At 49.1% G+C, this 26338-nt stretch overlaps 1 protein-coding gene across 4 annotated transcripts in view; it reads right to left on the bottom strand.

Moving 5' to 3' along the window:
- Positions 1 to 596: 596 nt before the first annotated feature.
- EVC (EvC ciliary complex subunit 1) overlaps positions 597 to 26338 on the bottom strand; it is an 82064-nt gene continuing 56322 nt past the window's right edge. The window contains exons 12-21 of one of the 4 annotated variants that reach the window (XM_068543240.1): positions 25513 to 25725; positions 17120 to 17229; positions 14408 to 14618; positions 13242 to 13448; positions 10370 to 10514; positions 8702 to 8813; positions 3722 to 3848; positions 2475 to 2568; positions 1657 to 1768; positions 597 to 1170 (exon numbers count right to left, since the gene is read on the bottom strand). In XM_068543240.1, the coding sequence (XP_068399341.1) occupies positions 1086 to 1170; positions 1657 to 1768; positions 2475 to 2568; positions 3722 to 3848; positions 8702 to 8813; positions 10370 to 10514; positions 13242 to 13448; positions 14408 to 14618; positions 17120 to 17229; positions 25513 to 25725 (1416 nt within the window). In that variant the 3' untranslated portion in view covers positions 597 to 1085. The remainder of the gene's footprint in view (positions 1171 to 1656; positions 1769 to 2474; positions 2569 to 3721; positions 3849 to 8701; positions 8814 to 10369; positions 10515 to 13241; positions 13449 to 14407; positions 14619 to 17119; positions 17230 to 25512; positions 25726 to 26338) is intronic. The other 3 variants (XM_068543241.1, XM_068543242.1, XM_068543243.1) reach the window with 3 other exon arrangements.

Genomic DNA, 26338 nt, shown 5'->3' with positions numbered 1-26338 from the left:
TGGGGAGTGCTTCCAGCATCTGGTGGGAAGAGGCCAGGGAAGCTGCTAAACATCCTGTCATGCACAGGTCAGCCCCACCCCCAAACAAAGAATTTTCTCACTCCACATATCCATAGTGCCAAGACTGAGAATCCCGGATTTCGATGAAAAAGGCAATTTTCTTTCCAGGTGGGGAAGGCACTGGCTGGTCTGAAAGCTTCTGGATATTCTCAGCATCCACTGGGAGAAGCATTTCTCCTTAGGGGAGGACTGCTGTCTGGCAGAAGAACTCATCCCTCCCAGGGGAAGTCCTCCTGGGCAGGGCCTCCTTCCTAGCGCTTTAAGTGTCTCCAACAGAAGACCTTAATGCAGGTGTCATGTATCTGTGGGTCCTTAGGTCCCCAGGGTGGGTGAGGATAGGCCTGCCGGCCAGGGATTCCATGGTCTATGTCATGGGGCCCTGAGACTCCTCAGACCCCCTCACTGAGACCAGGCCTTCGCTGCTGGATGAGCCAAAGAAGGGAATGGGTCCCGATGAGATTCCATGTTGGCCAGTGCCCACGGTGCAGGGGACAGAGAGAGCGGGGGCGATGGGAACGGAGGAGAAAAGGCCTCGGACCCAGAAAACACCAGCAACGCCTGGTGATCCCTTTATTATAGGCGGAACTCCACCGGGAGGGGAGGCTGGAGAGCAGAGGGCCCCCAGGGTGGGAATGAGACCACTTAGCGCTCGCGGAACGCAGGTTCGGGGTGACATCGGGACACGGGGGGTGGGAAGCACAGGGAGCCAGGAAGGAGGGGCTTCCCAAGGAACGGAGCCGCGTCTCGAAGCCAAGGAGACACTGAAAAACTGGAGCAGACATGTTTCCAACACAGGGGTGGGGGTGGGTATCATCTTCACAGGCAGTAGGGTCCGCCCTGCTCTTTTAGGCCTTTTTCTGGGACTTTGATACCCATTCTCCACCCCTGCACAGCAAGGCTGTGGGCAGAGGGGAGACCCCACTGTCCCCCACCCCGGGGTGGCCAGTCCCTCCTCACTGCCTGGGGGAGGGGCAGGTGGCATTCAGACGGGGTCTTCAGGTTCCGTCCCCCCGACCAGCCTTAAGCTACAGATTGCTTCTTCTCTTTAGCATCTTCTTGGAATTCTCACCGTCACCAACCTCACTTTCTTGCTGGCTCAGCCTTTTGCTGCTTAAAATATGGAAGAAATGCAGTTGGTCAGAACTTTGATTCCAGGTCTGTCTAGATGCAATAACAATGCATCCAATCTGATCACATGAAAAGGTGGTGACAGGCCATCAAAACAATCTGCATTTTGACATGGGCTGTTAAGAAACAAAAGAAACTCCCAGTTTCCCTCTCTTTGGTGGGAGGTCCAACCCATGCTCAGACGACGGACGCACCCCAGGATGGATCCACGCTACCACAAATCCGGAAGCATCTGTAGCTGGCAGCGCCCTGGTGAGGCCTGGGATTGCCAGCTATTCAGGCTGGATGCTGACGGGCTGGGGAGGTGGGTCGTGGCTGACCGGGCCAAATTGGACACTAACAATAGCAGTAACAGTAACACCAACACTTCCCGTTATCACCCATCATTTCTCGGACCCGAGTCAACACCTCTGAGAGGCGCTGGATTTCCTGCCCAGATTTAAGTGATCAACAAGGGCCCCGGTGTACCTGAGCGATCCTGAGGGGGGGCCCCCTGAGGCAGGGTCGTCGTCCTTGGGCCCCCCAAAGTCCCCTCTGTCCCGGGGTGCCGGCTTCTTCCTTTTGGTCCTTAGGGGTTTCTCTGCAGGAGACACGTGAACCCAGAAACTGGCTCTGTGACTCTGGGTAGGTGACAGCATCTCTTGGCCTCACACCACCCCAGCATTGTTTGAGTACCTCTGGGGGCCAAGTATGCACTCAGTACCTACTACTCTTAGACCCGTTTAACTTGTGAGGAAACTGAGACCTCGTGGGGGGTGAGAGCTATCCCAAGCCCACAAGGCTGAAGGTAGCAGAGCTGGGATTCAAACTCAGTCAGCCAGGCTCCTGCTGTGTTTCTACCACACCCAGCAGACTGGCAGTCTTCCGAAGCAGTAAGAACCTAGAACACAGCTCCAGTACCATAGCTTTTATTTTAATAGCCCTCCGTGACTTTACACACCTTCCCCTTGCTATCCCGTTAGAGGCTACAGCACTCTATGATGTCCCTGAAGTTCCACTGGCCAAGGGAGGAGGGCTAATTATCCCCATTTTACAGATGGGAAAACAGAGTCAGAGATGAGAGTCAGCTACTGAGCAGCAGACCCAGGAATCGGAATTATTGCATTTTGAAGGGGCAGGGACACAGGGGCATCCTAGCCTAGCCTGCTCATCTACAGACAGGACACAGAAGCCCAGAGAGGGTAAGTGCCATGCCTGGCGCCACACGCCAGTTAGTGGTAGACCCGGTGCTAGAACCTATACTCCCAGCCCAGAGAGCCTGCAGGGCATCGCCTTCTATGACTCACCTGACAGCCCATGCTTATTTGAAAACGGTTTGCTTTCGGCAAGGGGCACCCGGGCCAACGCCGCCAGCTCTGAGATGAAGCTCTGCTCAGCTTCCTGGATGCAGAGAGAGAGGGTCAGCTGGGCCTCCCTCTGCCCTGCTCCGCCTCTACATCGCCTTCCATCAGCACGAGGGGGCGCTCTGAGAGTGGGGACAGGACCGCGTCCCCAAGTGGAGGAGGACTCTACAAGAGGCATCCAGAAACGCCAGGAGCAGGCAGAGGCACGTGTGATGCGGGGGCAGCTAAGCATCCATCCTCGCTCACGCCAGCCATGGATCCCACTTTACAGATGAGAACACTGAGGTGCGAGGGGCTCGGTGAGGGCAGCAGAACCAGAATCAAGCCCACCCCTGCCTGACTCGAGTCGGAGTCCTTAACTGCCAACACCATTTGATTAACAGCCAGACCCGGATTCCGTGGCTTATTCACTGTGGGGCACTGGGAGGTGACTTACCTCTCGGGGCCTCAGTTTCCTCATCTGTAAATGGGATACTGGGTGTAACCCGCTCCTTGGCTGTCAGAGTAGGACTTTAGGTGGTGAATGTAAAGCGCTCTGCTCAGGGACTGTCTACAAGAGACCCTCAGGGAATAGATGTTAACCGCCATTAACATCTTTCTCATCGTCTCAGATGTCACTGCCACACCGGTGGCGAGCACTCAGATGGGGCCAGCACTCCACTCAGCACTTCCATTCGGGAATATCTGATTTTTTTACAGGCGGCCACTTTGCTTTAAAGCCGCACCTTATAATCTCACGCTGATGAGATTTTTCTGGGATGAGATATCCACAGGATATCACGAAAGCTGAGCTTCCTGTGTGTTCTAGGTAAAGCGCAAACCTTAGTCACAGCAGCACTGCCTGAATGATACTGATGTTTGCCGTGACACCAAGAGGCCCACATGGTGGCGATTCACACACAGGGAGACGCTCATTCCTTTCAGCTCAACAGACAAAACTGATGAGTGGTCAGGGCCTGGCCCGGAGCTGGTGCTGCAGACCCGGGGGAATCAAAGTTCACAGCTGAGCAGCGAGGCTGATATGTCATCAGCCTGTGAGACTAGCGGGGGCTGAGGGGGTCCCGAGCAGGGCGTGTGGTCCTCACAAAGGCTCCAGTGCTGACCTGTGATCATGAGCTTAGCCTTTTACTATTTCCAGTCCCCTGTAAACCACTGCCCACTTTGCAAAGGCCCGTTTTCAGAAGTTGTACCTGTAGCTGGGTCTCAAGCTGGGCTTCCAGATGGTCCATGACCCTCGCGCTCTGCTTCCACGCATCCCGGCGGGTCCGCTGGTGTGCCGTGAACTGGGCCAGGAACTTTTTCTGCTGCGCCAACATCCTGGGGGAAGGAACAAAGGCCGTCAGCGCTGCCCTTCCAGCAGGTTCGTCAGACCCAGCACGAACCTTTCCCCAGGGCCTGCTGAGTCGTGGTAACTAGTGACCGATAGCCATCCTTGAGCCCTTGGAGCCAGAAGAATGGCCATCGTGGGCACAATTTACTGCGGCCACATGCCCCGTGGACACAGCTCGAGTCCCTCCACCAGCGGCTGACTCATCAGAAAAGCAGATGCCATCTGATTAACACTTGAGAATTTACAGAGTCTCACACACACATTTTTCACTTGATCTTCAGGGTGGCTTGGTGACATCAGCAGGACAGAGAGGAGAAAAGCTCGGGAGAAGCTCAGAGGGCCGGGGGCAACCCTGAGGTCCCACAGCTGCAAAGCGGCTGGGCTGCAAGTGGCATCTTCATATGAGAAAATCATTTTAACCCCAGGGTGTGGCAGGGAGCAGGGAGATAGTCCCCTGATAGGACCCATCTTTATTTAAAATTTCAGAATTGCCCTAGCTCCTCCCTTGTAAAACAGAAGGCTCGTTTCCTAGCATGCAGAGTCTGAGAAACCCTGAATACAGCAGCCTCATTACTGCTAGTGGCAGAGGACAGAGCTGGGGCTGAAGCAGGGTCCCTGACCTGGAGAGAGGCCCCACCTCCCTTTCAGGAGCAGAGACCCCTCTCCTCCTGCTTTGAATACCCTCCCCTCCTTGGCTGACCTTCCTCTAGTCCTCAGCAAACAGGAACATTCAATACCACCCACCCTGCTTCTGTAATCGTTCTCTGCCTTCTTCCTTTCAATCTTGTGGTTGATTTTCTGAAAGGGGCTGAATTTCTAGACCTGAAGGCAGAAGTCACTTTTAGCATCAATAGGCAGCTGTCCATGGAGTATATCTGAAGGCACAAAATTCCACCTGCTTTTGAGTCTGCTCTTCCTTCTACCAGTAATGTGTTTCCCCTCTTCGTTGTCTTTGTCTGGCAAACTCCTATTCATCCTACAAGACCCCATCATCCGTCATCCATCCATCTATTCACTCATTCCTTTATTCTTAAAAGTATTTCTGGACTTCCAGGTGCTATGCTGGGTTTTGAAGACACAGTTGTGAATAAGAGACTCATAGTCTGTGCCCTCATGGGGCCCCACTTTGAGCTGGGGAGGGGGATAGACATCGAACAAATAACTGTGATAGGGCTGAGGTTAGTGCTCTGCAGTGTGGTTCTCTCTCACACCCTCAAGGAGGATGCATTACTTTCCTGGGGCTGCTCTAACAAATGACCACAAACTAGGGGGCTTAAAAAAACAGAAATCTGTCCTCTCACAGAAGATCCCAGAAATCTTCAGTCAAGGAGTCGTGCTTCCTCTGGAGGTTCTAGAGGTGAACATGTTTGTTGCCTCTTCTGGTGGCCGCTGGCACCCCTTGGCTTGTGGCTGTGTCACTCCAATCTCTGCCTCTGTCGTCACATCATCTTCTCTGTGTGTGGCCAAATGTCCCTCTGCTTCCCTTGCCATTGGATTTAGGACCCACTGGGATAACCCAGGGTGATGTCCTCCTCTCCAGATCTTTAACATAAATGACATCTGCAAAGACCTTTTTCTAAATAAGGTCGCACGTATAGGTTCAGGGATTAGGACGTGGACATATCTCTTGCGGGCCCCTGTTCAGCTCGCTGCAGAAGCTGGGTGGCTCCTTTCCGTGAGCAGCTTCCTCCCCAGACCCGCCCTGTCACCAGTCCTGGTCACTCTCGACTGTCGTCCTGCTGGCTTGTCTGCTCCCCCATGGACCTGGCCCTTGGGAATGCAGGGAAGTGACAGGCCTGCCAGGGAAGGGCCTGTGTGCCCGGGTTAGGGGCAGGGCTTCACCCTCGAGGCCTGGGGAGCCATGCGAGGGCCCAGGAGAATCTGAGACACGGGCTGCCTCGTGTTTTATGCGATGCCCTGGTTGCAGCACAGGAAGCAGGGAGGGCGACCAGGAGTCTGGTCAGAGGCTGCAGCTCTAAGCCAGGAAGGGAGTAACGAGGGCCCCGGACAAGAGAGCCCGCAGAGGACAAAGGCTGTGCTGGGAAGCCAGGTGGTGCCCGAGCTCGGGAGCAGGAGCCCCTTCGGGACTGCTGACCCCTGGCACGTCCTGGAGGGAGGAAACGGCCTGACTGTAGGCCTGGATGTGGGATCTGAGTCACCGAGTCAGATGCGTATAAGTACATAGACTTCTTGTGTTTGGACTCAGATTTGACTACGGAAATGAAAATGTAAAAAAAAATCCATTCTGAAAGCGTTCTGATTCCAGAACTGTTTGAAGTTCACATTGCACTGTGCAGTGCTGATGGCTCGGCAGTGACAGTGCTGACGGCAATGACGGACATCAGCGCCCTGGCCACGTGCTGGCCTCTGTGTGAGCGTTTTGCAGGCTTTGCGTGGCTCATCTGCACAGTTATACACCCATGACGCAGGTGTTACTGTGACCCCATTTTACAGATGGGGAACCTGGGGCTCGGAGTGTGAAGGGACCCAGCCACTATGTGGCTGATCGGAGGGGTCGCCACTGCATCACCTGGTAGCCCTAGGCAAGCTCACTCACAATCCCACCCCTTGCCAGAGATGCAGTTTGAAATTTACCATCTGACTGAGAATTGTGCTTATTGTCATATCGTTTTTTAAAGTCAATACTTGTCATCACCACACTGCTCTGTCCCTAGGAGCTCTGGCTGACTTTCACTAGAAACTGCACTTATGAACTCAAGGAGATGGGCATGGAGGGAAGGGCATCAACGGCCACGTATGAGCCTCTAAATCAGTGAGACTGGGTCATGCACCCACACCCGCACTGGGCTTTGCTTTTATCTTCCATAAACCCGGCAGGGTTGGACCAGGTGGTGGCCGAGGCCCCTCCTCTTGGGTCACTGGTGTCAAAGTGGAGCTCTTGGACCACATCCGTCAGAATCCCTGGAGGGAGGGAGCGTGTGCAATTAGATGCCTGGGCCTCCCTCAAAGTCCCTGAGTCTGGGGCTCCAGGTGTGGGGCGCCCCGCATGTTCAGCAGAAAGCCAGGTGAGACGGATGTCCCGCAGATCTGAGAACCACTGTAGTTTGACGGATATGCGACAGTCAGAGCAAGCCCCAGCCTCAACCCAATGGCAGGGCATTTACTGACCGCTGTTAATGGCCGGAGGATTTACGGAGGGGATGCTGGACTCACTCTGACCCAGGGGACGCTGTGGTTCCTGTTTCCTAAATGAGCATCAGATGAGGGCTGGGATTTACGCATGGCATGGCATGGACCTGCTCTCCTTTACCCTGCAGAGCGGTGGTCCTGCTGCTGCTTCCAGCCGGCGGGATGCCTCTCCTTAGACAAGTGACCCCTGCCCCTGCTGCGGATCTGCAGTGCCCCCTCCCCTCATCATAGTGCCTGCACCAACTTACTGCCATCTCTTTACTTGTCCGTCCCTCCCTGCAGGCTGTGAGCACCCGGGTGGGAGGCGCTGTCCCCCGTGCCTAGCTCAGGACCTAAGTATGTCCTTACAGGGACTTGTCGGTGCTGAGCCCACATCTCCTCAGCCCACCTGGTGGCCGGCTGCCCCTTCAGTGGACAGTTCCCACACGCACCAACGGCATCTTACAAGCACCTGTGACCAGGTACCAGGGCTTCCTCCAGCCATGAAGGGGGTGGGGGGCTTGGCTAGTTCAGGGATGCCTGGGAAGGCTGGGGAGTTAACACCTCCAGGACAGACCCTCAACCAATGTGGAAGGGGGTTGGTAGACAAATCCCCTATTTTCCTTGCCCCTTGCTGGCGTAATTGGAAGTTGAGTTCTGCACAGTCTCTCAGGAGGTCCAGACCGGGGTTGGGCCTCAGTTGCCATGGAAACCCCTCATCATCACAGGCCTTACTGGCTTTTCTCCCATGTGGTAGGCTGCTCAGCGGCCCCCAAAGGTGTCCACGCCCTAATCCCTGGAATGTGTGAAGATGTTATGTTACACGGCAATCGGGACTTTGTAGCGTGATTAAGGTTACTGATTTAAATTTGGAGATTATCCTGGATTATCTTGGTGGGTCTCAATCACCAGAGCCCATAAAAGCAGAGAAGTTTCTCCAGCGAGGGTCAGAGAGATGAAGCAGAAGAGATTCCAAGTGTAGGCAGGACTTAATGCTCTGAGATGCAGGGGCCACGTGCAAAGACCAGAGAGCGGCTGATGGGAGGTTGGGGGGGCCAGCCGACAGCCACAAGGAAACGGGACCTCCGTTCTACAAGGAACTGGATTCTGCCGACACCTGAGGAAGCGTGGAAGCTTCCAGAGCCTCCGATGAGAGCCCGGCCAGCAACACCTTGATTTCGGCCTGTGAGGCCCAGAGAAACCAGCGGCGCCCGCCTGACTTCTGACCTCTGGATCCCTGAGATAACAGCGTGTGATTCGCGGCGGGTCCTTGTTACAGCAAACAGCCTTCGTCCTCATTCCCCTGCTCCCTCCCTGTGCTTCCTGGGCTCGCCTGCCCCCCAGGTCCTTGGCTCAGGGTCTGCTTCTGGGGGAACCCTCAGCACGGACCAGAGAGGAGGAGCCAGTGCAGGGCTGTGAAGACCACTCAGGCCTGGAAGGGAAGCTCCCGCCATACCTTGACCTGTGCCCTTGCGCCAGGTCCCTTGCGGGGGCCGTGGGTAGAAGGGAGAGCCAGACAGGGGCTCATGGGCTTCCACGCAGCGGGGGAGGCAGAGGAGACCCGGGTCCGCAGGCGAATGTGCAGGAGGTCAGCTGCTGGGAGTGTCAGTGTCACTTGCACTGAGTGTAAGGTCAGTGCCGAGAGACACGTGCGATGCACAAGGGCCGGGACGGCCCGCGTGGGGACCCGCAGATAGCAGTGAGGCCTCACCTCTGGTGCACAGCTCCGGAGGCTTCCTGAGCTCCACCCGCTACCTCGGCCCCTGACGAAGGATCACCGAGTTCCTGCTTTTTCCGCAGCTTGAAATTTTCCATTCTCTCACCTAGAGCATTTAACATACACACAACAGTCAAGGTGCATGTTTGAAGGACTGACACTGCCAGGTCTGGCCCAGGCGCTGAGGTGCAGGGATCAGGACACACGTGCTCTCAGGTGTGCCTCCTCTGCCAGCGCCACAGTTCACCCTGGGAAGGACTCCGTGTGCGTGAGGATGCTGCAGCTTCCATCACACCCCGCGAACCCGGGAGGGCAGTACCCCGGCTCTCCCTGCAACTGCTCAGGCCCGGCTTAAGTATCAGGAGAAAGGGGAGCTGAATAAGAAAGAGTTAACACTAAAGGGCCACCACAAATGGATAAAAATCTACACCAGGAAGGAAAAACCATTCAACAAGCAGAGCTGTAGGGGTGCAGTTAGCCTTACAGACATGGGTGCTGAACTGGGTGCTTTCCAAGGAGCTGGGAGGTTTAGCCTCTGAGTCCGAGGTACACTGGTCTGCATATCAGAACCTGCTTCTTTTTTTTTTAAATTTAAAACCATGGTATATTTTGAAACAGGAGATGAAGACTAAAATTATTTTCTACTGGATTCTTACTACCACCTGAATTAACTGCCTATTTATTGGACCCTAGTTATAATGAGAGGATGTATGAAGGGGGAGCCCAACCCTAGCCCTGCAGATGCAGAAACCGAGGCCTAGAGAGGGGATGTGAACACCCTGGTTCCTGAACGTTCTGCAGAGGCGATCAGTCTCATCTGTCTCCTGCTGAAGGAGACCAACCCTTACTTTGGAAAAACATCAGGAAGGATCTGTAGCCAGCTGGCAGATTTCTGGGCGTGTCCCAGATTTTATCTGAATGTAGGGCTCAAATTCCCCAGGGCAAGAGGAAGAGAAAAGTGGCAGCTGAGCTTATTGAGAAACATAATATTCACAGGAGACCTGCCCCCAGGACCCGCTGCCGGTCCTTCGTCTAGGGATCTTGGACCGTCCAGGAAGCATCCGTCAGAGAACACGGGATTCTACTTTGTTCTGAAGCCCTGGATGCAGGGAGGGATGTTACAAGAACAGGCTTTAAGGAACTGGGTTTTGTCTATTACTACACCATGTTCTTGCTGGCCTTGGGGATCTTGTCCATTCCATCCCCTGGGTGGCCTCTTAAAAGAGCCCACAGGGGAAAACTGTCTGGGTCTCAGGCACATTTATGAGCCACTAGCCTTTTCTTATGGACACTGTGACAGCTTTAATTGAGGAAATTTCTATCTCTTTGGCCACCAGGACGTCCAGAGCCAAACCCATGGCACCTCTAAGTAGGGATCTGATGGCATATGTCCCAGACAATGGCCTAACCCTAACCCTAATGTCCTTGTCCTGATTAACCTACTTTAAAAAAAAATCCTATTGTACCGTATGGATATGTTTCTTTAAGTGCTTTTTCAAAAGCCTTTTGGGGACAAAGCAGGAGATAATTAAATACATAAAACATTAAAAAAATTAAATCTCCCCAAATAAAATTTGAAAAACCTGACATCTTGCCCTGTCCCCAACTAAGAGCATGTTTGGCTCATTGTTGGCAGGGCTTCGCAGTGGAAGGGTGCTATACCCTGCAGGGTCTTCAGATGATGCAGCTTTCTCTCCTCGTGGTCCTGCATGGCCCTCCTGATCTGCTGGTAATACGCGTGCACGAGCCGGCCGACACCAGCGCTGGTCACGTAGACGCTCTCCACAGCCGCCTCCATCAGTGTTCTCTGTGGGCAGGAGGGGCAAGTCTCAGCAGAGGGCACACGTGGAGCCAGCCATGGCCGGCATGGTCCTGGCTCCCATATTCCACCCACTCCCAACCTTGGCTGGTCAGGAGCAGGCGGAGAGTGCGTGGCTGGTTTAAACCAGTTTCGATAATCTTATTTTCCTTTGTCAGGGATGGTCTGAGGCTGACTGTATGACCCAGTTCTGGCCAATGAGATGAAATATTAGGGAAAGTCTGCTGAGGGCCTACCCTTTCCGAACATTAAGGCAAAGCCTTGGAGGGGGTGAAAGACTTTGCTGTTTCCCTCTTCCTGCCTAGAATGCAAACTTGATGTCTGGAGTGGCAGTGGCCATTTTGAGACTATGAGGCAACCAACCAACACCAAGAATGATGGATCAGAAAGAGAGAGTCTGGTCCTTGGTCGTATCACAGAGCCTCTGTGCCAGCCTGGAACCACCTACTTCCACATTTCTTGTTATGTGAGATCAGTAACTTCTATTTATTTTTGTCACTTGCAGTTACATGCATTCCTCAATGATATACCTTCAGACCCAAAGCAGAACAGAAAGGAAATGCTGAGATGTCCCATCATCAGGGACATGTTGGTTGTGCACTGGCAAGATCACCATCTTTTACTTCATAAGATGATGGGCAAAAGTCAGGTTTCAGAGCCCCCATTTCAGCATTTATTGAATGGTTCCAAGCTTTGGGCAAGAAAAAATACCCATTTATTATTGTTGAGTGATTGGTTATGTTCCAAGGCCTAAGAAATGTTCCCTGATTTGCAGGTGTGGACAGAAGCTGTGGAGGTGAGGAGGGTTGCAGCTCAGGGTGCAGAGCAGGTGAGAGCCCACCTTCTCACTCCCGGTCCCTGCTCCTCCCTTACTGTGGCCGGTTCTCTCTCCCCCTCTGTCGGACATCTACATCTGATTCCACCCCCCACGAGGACTCTGGGCTCTGGCCTTGCACTTCCAGTCAGGAGCTCCCACAGATGGCCAGTGGCCTTCCTTGAATTTCATTTAGCACGTGGAAGGCAGGAGACAGGAAGTCCCTCTTCTCCCCTCTCAAGTCAGCAAACCCACCTGCACATCACGCTTTCTGTCCATCTGTCTTCCTGCCACAGGGAAGTGGTGTCTACCCCCTCTGCATCCCACCCCTCCACCCCTCTCCAGGGCCTCCACCATTCTCCCCTCCTCATCAGTTTTTCCAGCTCGTGTACCATTCGAATCAGCAAACACATTTGCTTGAGTAGCTCCAACTTTTCAGCCCTCTCTCGATCCCCCTCAGGCACTGCCTGTGTCTCAGTTTCTGCAAAACTTCTCAAGGGTTAGCGTGTCCTCTCCCATTAGATCATAAGCTCCTTGAAGGCAGGAATGCTGCCACCTGGCTATTCTCTATCCCAGCACCTGACGCAGGGCCTGGGGCCAAGGAGCCCTGTGAAATGAACATCCTTCCAGATACTGAACCCATGTTCTTTCTGGTGTGTGTGTGTGTACTGGGAGCGGGGAGGGGTGTTCATCATTATCTAATTCTGAATCAGAGTCCCTTGGGGAAGGTGAGGACAAAATATGCCAAACTCATATTTCATTCTGTTTTCCTGTAACGACCGTTGATTAGGTCAGAGTTGTAGAATTTTAGGGGAAGGAAGAGACCCATCCAGCATCACTAGCCCTGATGTCTGGATGATGTGGGCAGAAGTGAGAGATTTAGAACGATAAGGGGTGTCTCAGAAACGTGGGTCCAACCTCTTTCCTGTGCAGATGAGTGACTTTACGTAAATGAAAGGACTCATGGAAGGTGTCCGCAAGCGTCCTGGCATATCCTGATGTGGGTCTGCTGCCAGCCGCAGATCTGCCGACACCTCCCGTGGGTGCCGGCCATGGACTCTCTCTGCCGTGGTCTGCAATACACGGGGTGTCTTGCCTTTTCTTTTGGCTCGAGTGAGGAGGCAGCCAAGGAGAAGCCGAGCATATGCACCGGTCATGCAGGGCAAGGCCAGCCTCCGGTCCCGGCCACTCACTAAGGCTGGGAGGCTTTAAGCATGTGTTTTGCCCAATGATAAGCCTCAGTCTTCCCACCCGAATGATGGAAAGAAAAATCATCCTTTCCGCGCAAGGACTGTGGTGAGAGCCCAGTGAGACGAGGCAGACAAAGCCCTCCTGCAGACGTAGAAGGGCAACACTGACGTCACTTCTTACTATGGCTATTTGCACGCCTGCGGTTTGTCATCACCATCAGTACAAGGAGTAAACCACTGCTTACTCAAGTCAGACTGATTTTAGCTGCATTGCTCAGCTGTCAGGGCCAACGCCACCAACCCTTAGGTCTCCGCAGAGGCGGCCAGAGGCAGGGAGTGTCCATGTCTCTCCCTGGGAGAGGGGCTTCAGTTCGAATCCTGCGTCAGCCACTGACCAGCTGGGCGGCTCTGGGTGAAACCACGGCCCTCTCGGAGCTGCTGCAAGGACCGAGCCAGGGCTCAGAAAGATGCGACACGGGGCCAGGCAGCAGGCGCAAGTCCTCACTGCTCCAAGCGGGGGGGAGGCCTTCCCTCTTACGGGGGAGGAAAAGGAGGCTCAGCGGAGCCAGGTAAGCCCTGCGAGGCCAGAAGCTCCTGGGCAGGCCCCGGCTGCTGCTCTGCCCAAACCCTTCCTCTTGCCCGCCCTTCCCCCCCACCCCAGCCCAAAGTCTCCTGTGCCTCGGGCTCCCTGGGGCTGGGGTGGCCTCGCACCTTGAAGTCATCCCTGTCCTTGGCCCGGCTCTTGGAGGCCACGTTCCGCGCATGGCCCAGCAGCGTCTGCCCGACGGCCCGCTCGGTGTGCTGCTGTAGGAGCTGCCCGACTTCCTGGGCCTCAGCCAGGAGCTGCTGCCGCAGCTGCAGCCGTGTTTGCTGTGTCTCCTCCTCCAGCCGGCCAGCCTCCTCCAGGACACGCGCCTCCTGAAAAGGACGGGCGGGGAGAGGTTGGAGCCCCACTGCTGCCCTGCACGGATGCTCCGGTCAGGGCCAGGACCAGGACATATGGTCGGCCCTGCCCGGGGTCCCAGGAAGGCTGGAGAAGGGATGGAGAAGGGAAAGTGGGGACCTCTATACGCACTTGATGAGCCTGGGTATCTTGAAGATCCCCCAAGGCATTTCCTGAGCACCAACCACGTGCCCAGTGCCATCCGTGGCTTCTCACATACACAAGCACTTCCTCATTCATCCCAAACACCGTGAGGCCTGAACTCTAGCAGTGATGAGGACACAGAGGCTCAGAGAGGCTGAGTAACTTTCTCTAAGTCCCACAGCAGAGTGGGTTCTAAAGTCACATCTGAGTCCGCGAGTAGCCTGGGACATCATGGAGGTCAACACAAGGCCTATGGGGATTCCTTTTCTTGAAGGAATAAGAGCTGGAGAAGGAGGTGGGGGAATCAGAGGTTGGGCAGTAAGTCCTGCCTGCTTCCCACCAAGCCCTCCTGAGCCGAGCAAAAGAGACTGTGAGCTTGTCCCTCACGAAGGGGTCAAAAAACATCAGCTGCTCCTATAGTGCAGTGGCTACAGGAGACCTGGAGTCAGCTTGCTTGGGTTTAAATCCCAGTCCCACAATTTACAAAGTCTTTCTTTTGATCTGTTAAAACCTTAAAACAGACTACAGAGCCCTTTTCTCCCAACGCCCGATGACGACTGTACCTATCCGTGCTCTGATTTCATGTGCGTTTTTAGTATAATTCTCATTATAATGTACACCAGAAGCTTTGGGCATACTGGGTGCCCCACTACAGGGGGGTGCTGCCATTGTCCTGACCCCACAACGATGCTGGGGCAGGCTTGGGGTTTTGGCTAAACCGGGCTGGAGCCTGGAAGCTGAGGAAGCAGCACTCCTGTCTGCGGGGCAGGGGGCTGACGCACGGTCTTACCAAGGCTCTGAGCAGCTGCCACTGATGCTCGTCCAAACACTGGGAGGAGTCCTGCTCCAGGGCGTGCTGTTCGCGCAACTCCTGGAGAAGGCTCTTCTTCCCTGACAGCCTCATCTGGGTCAGGGTGGTGATGGCGCTGCCGCGGAGAGCCAGCCTCCGGAGAGCTGAGCGTAAGAGCAGGTCATGCCCCTGCAGGATGCACTGCGTGGACCTTTGGAGAAAGCGGGTGCCGGGCTGAGGGGTCGATATTCTTGGCTTCACTGAGTGTGATTGGTTAATGTTATGTGACAGCTTGACTGGGACATGGGGTGCCTGGACATGTGATCAAACATCATTCTGAGAACTTCTGTGAGGGTGTTTCTGTATGAGATTAACATTTGAATTGGTAGACTGTGTAAAGCAGATTGTCCTCCCTAATGTGGGTGGGCCTCATCCAATCAGTTGAAGGTCTGAAGAGAGGAAAAAGCTGACTTACCCATGAGTAAGAGGGAACTCCTCCTGCCTGACGGCCTTGAGTGGGATATAGGTTCCTCGTTTTGGACTCAAACTGAAACACTGGCTTTTCCTGGGTCTTGCGACTGCTGGCCTTCAGACTGGATCTTACACCATTAGCCCTCCTGGTTCTCAGGCCTTTGGACTTGGGACTGAAACTACATATTCGTTCTCCTGAGTCTCCAGCTTGTCAGCTGCAGATCTTGGGACATCTCAGCTTCTCTCTCTGTATCTATACCTATACCTATACCTATACCTATACCTATACCTATACCTATACCTATACCTATACCTATACCTATACCTATACCTATACCTATACCTATACCTATACCTATACCTATACCTATACCTATACCTATACCTATATCTATATCTATATCTATAGGTTCTGTTTCTCTGGAGAATCCTAATACACTGACCCACCAAGAAATACCCCAAATAGTCATGCCCCACAGGGAGCCTTTACAGAGGTAGTAGGTTGAAATTATCCCATCCCCTGCTGCCCATCCTCTTAGACGTGGTGCTGACCTGGGTTATATTCAGCCATCTGTTCTTTTACTAATCTTTTAAACTTTATCACGTTCTGCCCCAAGTTTCAGGTGCATATATGCAGCTTCCTTCAGTACATATCCACTCAAATTTCTTACATAGCTCTCAAAATTAACACATCCAAAACTGAAATCATGAGCTATTTTTGAGTTCCTATCCCAATGAGTCAAGTAGAAAACCTCGGTCTACCCAGGAGGCTTGACATTTGGTTTTATAACTTAAGGTATTTTCTGACAGCCTGAAAAGTTGAACAAAGCACTGTCAGTCAGTTTACCAAGGAGAAGAGACCTGGCAAACACTCCAGGCTTCCAGCTGGGGGCCCTCATTCTAAGAATAAGGAATCATCCCTTGTAAAGACCTAACTCTGAATCAGCTAAATTCACAAATGGAGTGGTTGATCTGCCACTTTCTGAAATCCCTGCTAGAAGTAAGATAAATCCTCTCTGGAGGAAGAGCCCATCATTCAAAGTCTCAAATTATCTCTACAATTTTTAATAACACTGTCCAGCATTCAATAAAAATAACCAGACTTGCAAACAGATAAGAATTGACCAAAAATAAAGAGAAAAAATGGATAATAGAAACATACCCACAAGATATTGGACATTAGAATAATCAGGTATGAGGAATATGTTTAGGAAATTAAATGATAAGATGAACTTTAGCAGATAACTGGAAACTATGACAAAAATAAAATGGAAATTTTAGAACTGAAAACATAGTAACCAACATTAAGAATTCAGTAGATGGGTTTAACAGCAGATAAGACACAGCTGAAGAGAGTATGAACTGGAAGATAGTTCAAAATAAGTATCTAGGCTGAATCACAGGGAACAAAAATAGAGTACTTCTAAGAGGCAAATGACATAAGGTGAAAAAAATCTAATAAACGTGTAACTGCAGCCCCAGGAAGAATAGGGACACAATAGGCAGAAGGAATATTTAAAGAGATAGAGGCTCAGAATTTTCAAAAACTGATGAAATATAGCAAATCACAGGTTCAAGAAGCACTACAGATTTATTTAAAACAAGCAAACAAGAGATTCACAAAAAACCACATCCATGTTTAGGCATATTATAATAAACTGATGAAAACCAAAGAACAAAAGAATATTTTAAAAGCAACCAGAAACAATTGAAATCAGAAGACAAAATATTACCTTTCAAAGTATTTTAAAAAAACAACCAAACTAGGATTCTATACCCTATGAAAACATTCCTCAAAAATGAAGATGAGATAGACATTTTCAGACAAACAAAACCTAAGAGAATTTGTCACTAACAAATCTAAAATCATGAGAACCTTCATGCAAAAGAAAATACTCCTAGATGGAAACTTAAAGATACAGGAAACAATCAAGAGCAACGGAAAGGGTAAATCTAAATGAATACTGACTGCATAAACCAAAACTAATATCTCATGGGGTTGAAAATATATAGAGATGTAAAATATCCAGTAAGTCATGTGCCCACATGAATTCTGACTCCAAGCTTGCATCCATGGCACTCTGCTATCACTCTATTTCACATTTATATTTACAATTTGGTCTCAAGATCACACTGTAAGGGAGGCCGGGGAATGGGTAACCTTACAGATGAGGACACTGAGGTTAGCATGGAGTATCACACAGGACACAAGTCCCCCACCCTCCAGAAAGCTGTACTCACTCTTCACTGAGGCCGCCAAGTTGGCCCAAGACTCGGTGGATGATGCTTTCCTGGTCATCCCGCAGGTGTGTCTGCAGCACAGTGGACAGTGTGTGCTCCTCCATCCACACCTAAACCCCAGGACAGAGGGACAGGGGTCAACTCAAGTTCACTTCATCCATCATTGCTTTGTTGGATCATACCTTTTGTTTTTTATTTTTTTTTAATCCCTTTCTTAAGGGATTTTTTAAAAATCCCTCCTCTATCCACAACTAAACCCCAGGACAGAGGGACAGGGGTCAACTCAAGTTCATTTCATCCATCATTGTTTTGTTGGATCACGTCTTTTGTTTCTTATTTTTTTAAAATCCCTTTCTCCCTGGATTTAATTAAATTTTTCTCTTATATTTTCGGCTAAAGTTTAAAAATGTTTCCTATTTGCATGTACATCTTAAGCCATTTAATACATATTTTCTGTGGCATGAGGAAGGGATCTAATTTTCCCTGGATAAATTGATACTAATTGTCCTAGCACCATTTATTAGATAATTTATCTTTTTATGATGGGCCTGTCATGCCACCTTGTCTGACATAGTTTCCATATATATATGAATTTCATTCCAGGCTCCTTCTTTTATTCTGTGGATCTGTCTGCTTATTTCTATACAATACCTCACTGCTTTAATTCCTGTAGTTTATAGGAAGACTTCATAGCTGCTAGGGCAAGTCTTCCCACATTCTTTTGTACAAAACTGTCTTAAACTATTCTTAGTTGCTTTTCTTTACATATGAATTTTAGGATCAGTTTATCAAGTTTGGGAAAACAGCTTTTTTTAGATTTTCTTGTAATTGGATTGAATTTACAGATTAATTTGTAGAGAATCACTGTTTTCCCAAAATTGAGTTGTCCTATCCAAAAACAAGGCCTTTCTCTCAATTCTTGCTTTATCCTTTCAACAACATTTTATAAACTTCTCCATTAAGCTCTTATAAACATTGGTCAGATTTATTTTTAGGCACCCTGTAGCTTTGATACTGAAGGGGATCTTTATGTTATCACTGTTCTCTACTGCTTTGAAAGTTACCTATTCTGTTTCTATTTCTTCAGTGGTTTTAAATTTTTAATGTACATTCCCAACTCCAGAAATCTTAAGTTAATCAACATTTCTTTTACCTTAGAATTCATGACAGTCAGCACTTCTGAAAATTTCTTATCTGTTATCACTTTGAATTTTATCTCTCCTTCATTCTCTCCTAGAATTCTTAGAAGACTAAGGAAGACCCTCCAGGACTTTCTCATTCTGTTCCCATGTCTCCTAACCTCTCATATTTTCCATCTCTTTAGCTCTCTGTGCCATAATTTGATCTGCTGTTTAGCTCATCCATTAAATTTGTTTTCACGACTATAATTTTCATTCATAAACTATGTGGTTTTTTATCTGTCATCTTTTTACATCATGTCTTGTTTTTATGCTAGTAATTCCTCCTGTTATTGTTTTAAACATACTTCTTTTATAAGTGCTCTCTAATAGTCCCTTCACCTGAATTTCTCGGTGCTTGTTGTGGTCTAAACTTGGCGCTTGCTGTACACGCTGGCTCTCACTTATGGTGGATTGTTGCTTGTGTGTTTTGTAATTTTGGATGTTAGCTCATCTTCAGTGTGGCTTTATCTGTGAAAATCCTGTGAGGTCCAAAGCCACACAGCTTTTTAGTGGAGCAGAGGCTCAAATCTAAGTCCGTCTGTCCCCAAAGCTCAAATCTTTTCTAGCTGCATCTGCTCCTCCCTGACTATCTCGCATCACAGGGAGAAACATGCACCTAGAAACATGCAGCTGGACTGTGTTACACCAAGGGCTCAATCACTAAGGTGAGACTCTTTTACTTTCCCACATATGTAGCTCTTTTCTGGAGATGGCCATGCTGTATGCAGAACAGGGACAAAGCATAGAGGTCTGGGTGTGAGTAAGCAGCCTAGACTTCAGTTCTCTGGGCCCTGAGATTCATAGCACATACTTAATCTCATAAAATCACACTGTGTGACTCAGAACTTTTCCTTTAAGTCAGTCCCTGACTCCTCTTGTGAGGGGTCTACAATAACCTGTCAAAGTGCTTGGGAAACCAGAACATTCTAGAAAATTCTACACAGTGTAGATTCTCTAAAAGGTAAATTAACATTGTCACTAAGAACATGGGGGTCTTTGGTGTGCGTTTTGAGAAGGCAGATAAAACTAGCAACGGGATCCAAAGCCGATCAAGAGGACGGAGATCATAGGATCAGATGGTGCCTGCAATGGTCATACCACCCTCTTCAACGTTATCGAATGCAGGTTCATGAATGTTTAAATTCCGAAGCAAAAATCTGCTTCCGTGGGCCAGAGCACTGACCCTGTTCATTGCTACCAGGTTATTCTGTGGTTTCCCATATGTTTACTCTTTGTTTCAAATTTTCATTTACTAAGGAAAAAAAGGGAAAAGGAACCAACAGGCAGTGCATGCTCAGTACATGCTCCTATAAAAGGGGTGGGTTTAGAGGTAGAGCCGGTGGAAAAGTCAACACCTAACGCAGACACTGGAGTGCTGGGGGGAGGGAGGCACTGCAGTTTTAAAAGCACGGTCAGAGGAGGCCTCAAGGTGAAGGTGGCTTCGGGATAAAGACCTGAAGCAGGACGAGTGAGGCAGGAGCGCCCAGGGAGCTGGAGGGACACAAGGATGCCGGGGAGGCTGGAGTGGGGTGAGAGGCGGAGACAGGGAGGGGGTCAGAGGGTAACCAGGTCCTGACAGGCGGGGCTGTGTAGGGCATGGTGAGGACTCTGGCTTTTCCGCTGCATGAAATGAGAAGGGGGTTTTGAGCTGAGAAATGACACGATGTGACACCCTGTCTTTTATCAAATCTAATGTGCCAGTAATTATGAGATGCAGTTATTTGAGGTACCACACAGAGAGAAAAATCACTGATAATTAAATTAAGATGCATCTCAATTTCAGAGGTGTTAAAATGGTATTAAAATCTGCATCTTAAAAATGAGTGGTATATGATATGCTCCCTCTGGAGCAGTGACTGGCCAAGATGGCAGAATAGGAAGACCCTGAGCTCACCTCCTCCCATGGCACATCAAAATTACTATTTACAGAGCAACTATTGATGAGAAAGACCTGAAGACTAGCAGAAAAAAATCTACAACTAGAGGTATAAAGAAGGGACCACAAGGAGATGGGTAGGAGGGGCAGAGTCATGGTTAAGTCAAGTCCCATAATTCCAGGTGGGTGACCCACAAACAGGAGAATAATTCCAACTGCAGTGGTTCTCCCCAAGGTGTAAGGGGTCTGAGGCCCATCAGGCTCCCCAGCCCAGGGGTCCTGCACTGGGAAGATGAACCCCCAGAACATTTGGCTTTGAAGGCCAGTGGGGCTTATATTTTTGGGAGAGCCAAAGGACCATGGGAAATAGAGAGCCATCCTTAAAGGGTACACACAAAATCTCACAAGGTCCAGGACCCAGGGCAGAAGTAGTAATTTGAAAGAAGGCTGGGTCAGACCCACCTGCTGATCTTGGAGAGCCTCCCAGAGAGGCAGGAGGCAACTGGTGCTCCCCCTGGGGGCATAGATGCTGGCAGCAGCCATTTTGGGGAGCTCATTCTACCACAAGGACACTGGTGCTGGTATGCGCCCTTTCGGAATCCTCCCTCTGGTTCATTAGCGCAGGGATCCAGCCCACCCACCAGCCTGTCGGCACCCGTACTGGGACACCTCAAGCCAAGCAGCTAACCAGGCAGGGACACAGCCCTACCCACCGGTAGGCCAACTGCCTTAGGACCCCTGAGAGCCTCCAGCTGGCCCAGGACCCTACTCTGCCCACCAGTGGTCCAACACCAACTCTAGGACCCCCAGGGCCCTGCAGCCAGAGGCCCCGGGACCTGGCTCCACCCACCGGTGGGCCAGCACTAGCCCCAAGACCAGCCTTACCTTCCAGTGGTCTTAGTAATATTTTTTTGGATATGTCTCCTCAGGCAAGGGAAACAAAAGCAAAAATAAACAAATGGAACTAAATCAAACTAAAAAGATTTTGCACAGTGAAGGAAACTATCAACAAAACGGAAAGGCTGTCTATTGAATGGGAGAAGATATTTGCAAATGATATATCCTGTAAGGGGTTAATATCCAAAATATACAAAGAACTCATACAACTCAACATCAAAAAAACAAACAACCCAATTAAAAATTGGGCAGAGGATCTGAATAGACATTTTTCCAAAGAAGACATACAGATGGCCAACAGGCACATGAAAAGATGCTCAACATCACCAATCGTCAGGGAAATGCAAATCAAAACCACAATAACGTATCATCTTATGTCTGTCAGAATGCTATTATCAAAAAGACAACAAATGAGTTTCGACGAGGATGTGAAGAAAAGGGAACCCTTATATACTGTTGGTGGGAATGTAAATTGGTGCAGCCAGTATGGAAGACAGTATGGAAATTCCTCAAAATATTGAAAACAGAACTACCATATAAGGCAGCAATCCCACTCCTGGGTGTTTATGTGAAGAAAATTAAAATACTAATTAGAAAAGATATCCACACCTCTATGTTCATTGCAGCATTATTTACAATAGTCAAGATATGGGAGCAAAGTCGTGCCCATTGATAGATGAATGGATAAAGAAGATGTGGTATATACAATGGAATACTACCCAGCCATAAAAAAGAATGAAATCTTGCCATTTGTGACAATATGGACAGACCTAGAGGCTATTATGCTAAGTGAAGTAAGTCAGACAGAGAAACACAAATACTGTATGATTTCACTTCTATGTGGATTTTTAAAAACAAAACAAATGAACAAACGTAACAAAAGAGAGAGTCACAGACACAGAGAACAAACAGGTGCTTGCCAGAGGGGAGGGGGTAGGGGGGAGGAGAGAAATAGGTGAGGGAGGTTAAGAGATACAAACTTCAGTTACAAAATACATGAGTCAGGGGTATGAAATGTGGGTAATACAGTCAATAATTATTTGATATCTTTGTATGGTGACGTGTCGTATCTAGACATATCATGGTGATAATTTTGAAATGTACAGACATATTGAATCACTGTGTTGTGTAACAGGAACTAACGTAGTGTTGTAGGTCATTTATACTTCAAAAACAAACAAAAAACAAACAAACCCATAGAAAAAGAGATCAGATTTGTGGTTACCGGAGGAGGAGGAATTGGATAAAAATAGTCAAAAGGTATAAACTTCCACTTGTAAGATAAGTAAGTACCAGGTATGTAATGTACAACATGGCAAGTATAATGAACACTGCTCTATGTTCTGTATGAAAATTGTTAAGAGAGTAAATCCTCACATCACAAGGAAAATCATCACAAGGAAAAAATATTCTTTTCTATTTCTTTGAATTTGTATCTATATGAGATGATGGGTGTCCACTAAACCTACTGTGGTCAACATTTCATGATGTATGTAAGTCCAATCATTATGCTTTATACCTCAAACTTATACAGTGCTGTAATGTCAATTACATCTCGGTAAAAATGGAAGAGAAAAAAAATTTTTTTAATAAAATGGAAGAGAAAAAAATTTTTAAGTGAAAGTATCACTCTGGCTGGGGGTTGAGAATAGACCACAAGGGGCCGTGGGTTCAGGGAGACCAGAGGGCTTGCTCTCAGCAGACTGGGGAGAAGCCCACAAACCTGCATTAGAACAGATCACATTTTGAGAACCACCATTCTACAATCTGTTCCAGTTGTGTGACTGACAAACTCCACAATATTTAACAACTTCTCTGAGTAACAGGATATGAAATCACCAAGGCCTTTTGGATAGAAAATAAGTGGAAAATGCATTTCATAGTCTGGGTGTGTGTTAGATTTTCCATGAATAGTTTTGTTGGCCTTTTCTTCTCATGACTAAATATTCATCTTGACCACAGAAAGTTCATCTCATTTTTATCATCAACAAGGAAATACGGAAAGTGGGAGAGAATATGGATCTCTAAATATCTTGTGGTAATTTAAGGCAATTAAACAACCAATCAGTAAATTAATTTTGACATCCAAACTTTGAGAAAACAGACTTGGGTCATACTTATTTAATCAGTTGATGAGGTCATTAACTTCTGCTTGCTTCTTGCATGCAGAACTCCTCTTGAAATACTTCTGCACAAGCAAAGGAATACTCACACGCATGCATATGCTCACAAAGTAAATAAATAAAAAATAAAAACCAGAAGCTATGCATTGTCTGATATCTGCTTAAAGTAACTTAAGACTCATAACTAGAGGTTTTTAGATGAATCATGGCTGTTTGCCTAATAATTTATCAGAAATGAAGTTCTAGATTTTTTCAATGTCAGTCATTAAGCAATTAAACAGATACTGCGTGAAGGGTCTTAACCTGCATTATCTCGCAGCAACCCTGTTGGGTATTTTGATCCCTATTTTTCACATGAAAGCTGAGGCTCAGAGAAATTTAGCAAGCTGTGCAAAAGCAGAGTTGTGGGAAATCAGCTGACTGGCAAGAGTCACCCAGCCCATTCACGGGGTTGCTCTGGTTCAAACCCAGGCATTCAGCTTCCAAGATTAGAAGCCTGTCTTCAAACCACAACTGTCTCTAAAAGGCCTGATCCCCATTTGGGAGCCGACATCAGAGGCACATCAGACTTATCTGGTGATCTTTCCAAACCGCTGAGGCCCAGGTTTCTCCCCTCCTTCCCCGGAGATGGTAAATTATATGGTCTGGGGCCCAGGATTGGTATGAATCAGAGGAATTCAGCTTCATTTACCCTTGGTGACCCTGTGATAATTTCCAAAGCTGCATTATTGTTGCTGGAAATGCAGCAAAGTTTTCCTGAGCATTTGCTATATCCCAGCTACTGGGCTTTGATTAAGGAAGTGAAATATGAAAAGCAGGGCTGCTGTCCTCCAGGAGCCTACAGCCATATCGAGGAGACTGCAAGTCACCAGTGACAGGACGACACAATGCAGCTGACGGCAGACTGAAATTAATTAGAAGGAGGTCTAATAAATTGGACAGGCAGGAAACTAGGCCCTATGCTTGTCCCAGGCTGGAATTGGCCCTATGTTTGCATGATGCTTCCCTTTATTTATTGGTACTTTGTACAGCGCCTGTTAGCTGCTTTAGAAAACTTCTATTGGATGCATCAGCTGAGTGCTCTTTTGTAACTAACTGAACACTCAATGTAAAAAGACAGGGTGTTTCTCATAACAAGCACCTCGGGATAGGCAGTCCAGGGCTGGGACAGTCCGCCTTTCTGCCCCACCCTCCTGAATCCTGCCTCTAAGTCAAAGGAAGGCCAGCATACCTCCAGTCCTCCTGTACCTGCTCTGGGCAGGAAGAACAGGGAACGCTGAAGAGGAGGATGTCTCCTGGCAACACTTGGCCTTTGCATTAGGGAACAGAAGCCTTGCGCAGGTACCATACCTTCTCTCATAGGCTAGAACGGCATCACGCGGCCGCTTCTAGATGCTGGGATATTGAGCATGTTAGTTTTACAGCCTCTAGCATGCAGGAAAGCAAGAGAGAAAGGAAATGTGGGCGTTTTCATTTAGAAATTTGACAGTTCTTAATTCTTTAAAAATAAAATTGAGGTATATTAGTTTACATAGCTATTGTAACACATGGCCATGAACGCTGTGGCTTCACATGACACAAATTTAGTATCTTACAGTTCTGGAGGTCAGAAGTCTGAAATGAAAGGAACAGGGCTGTGTTCCTTCTGGAGACTCTGGGGGGAGTCGGCTCCGTGCCTTTTCCAGCTTCTCGAGGCCGCTCGCATTCCTTGGCTGATGCACGCATCACTCTAGCCTCTGCTTAGGTCATCACATCTCCTCTGACTCTGACCCTCCTCCTTCCCTTTTAAAAGGACCCTTGTGATCACACTGGGCCACTCAGATAATCCAGAATAATCTTCACATCCCCAGATCCTTAATTTGATTGCACGCAAGGTCCCTTTGCCCTGTTAGGTAACATATTCACAGGTTCTGGGAGTTAGGATGTGGGGACATTATTCTGTCTACCACATATATACATGGTTTTAATAATGAAATCAACTTTCACTGAAAAACAGGAGTCCCGTGTGTGCAGCTCCTCCCCCCCACCCGTCCACTCCCTTGAAGAACCGCTCTCTGTCGTTTATTTCTATTATTCTAAAGAAGGCTTTGCTGCCCTTCTTGTTGGATTAACCGAAGGCATCATCTACTGACTTCCTATCCTGGGAGAGGAGGGCTCTTGCTCTCTTCTCCCCCTCTCCCCATTGTGAAAGGTTGGCAACCAGACTCTTGGTAAAGCATAGGCACTAGGGGATGCTCAGTGAAGGAAATCCCTCGTTATTCTTCAGAAGTTTTAAAAAAAGGCAGACTCCAGACCCAGTTTTACAAAATGGTGCACCTGCTTTTCTTGCTCCAGGAGATCTTGGAAGAGTTTCCACTGCTGACTCCGGAAGCGATCCAACTTCTCCAGCTGCTGGGCCGCGTTCTCCTGGGCCTCCTGCCTCAGGTATTCACACTCTGCCTGGGAGAGGTCAGTCACACAGGGGAGCGTCTGGAGGAACAGGACGTCCACAAACTTCTGGAACGTTTCCATGGTGCTGCGATACAGCTCCTGAAGCCGAGAGCCACACGACGGAGCTACATGTCAGGCTCTCACCCAGGGCAGGGCCGAGGGTTTCAGGCAGGACACAGAGGAAATCCAGCGAAGGGAGCTCTCAAATCACACACAGGCGCGTGCACGCACACACATGCACACAAACACACTCAGCCTTGGGAAACGCCCACTGCCTTCCAGCCCTCTCACCCTCACCCAGTCAAGTGCCAGACCTGCGCTTCTGACCCAATGAGCCCTTAATCACTGGCGTTTCCTCTAAACCTCCATCCAGATTATTTTCACGACCCTTCACTGGTCTCCCTGCCTCCCTCCACCCTCCACACTTAGGCGAGTTATTTGCACAAGCATAGATCTTTCAATTCCAGCTCAAATAACCTGCAAGACCTCTCTTCCCATCGCAATCAGAGCTGCCTAGCAGGGCTTCAGGGGCTGCCTCATTTCTCACCATTGTGTTACCTTCATCCCACCTCCCCCATTCCATTCTCTTTCTAAAAATCTTTTTAATTGTGAAAAACAAAAACCTGTAGATAATAATATATTAAACATCCCTGAATCCACCACTCAGTTTTCCTTTTTTGTTTCAGACTAAAAACACTAAACCTTACAGGTT

This window comes from Eschrichtius robustus, chromosome 4, assembly GCF_028021215.1.
Source record: "Eschrichtius robustus isolate mEscRob2 chromosome 4, mEscRob2.pri, whole genome shotgun sequence".
Taxonomy (NCBI): Eukaryota; Metazoa; Chordata; class Mammalia; order Artiodactyla; family Eschrichtiidae; genus Eschrichtius; species Eschrichtius robustus.
The sequence above is the reverse complement of the archived record's forward strand: the minus strand, read 5'-3'. Positions and strand labels throughout refer to the sequence as shown.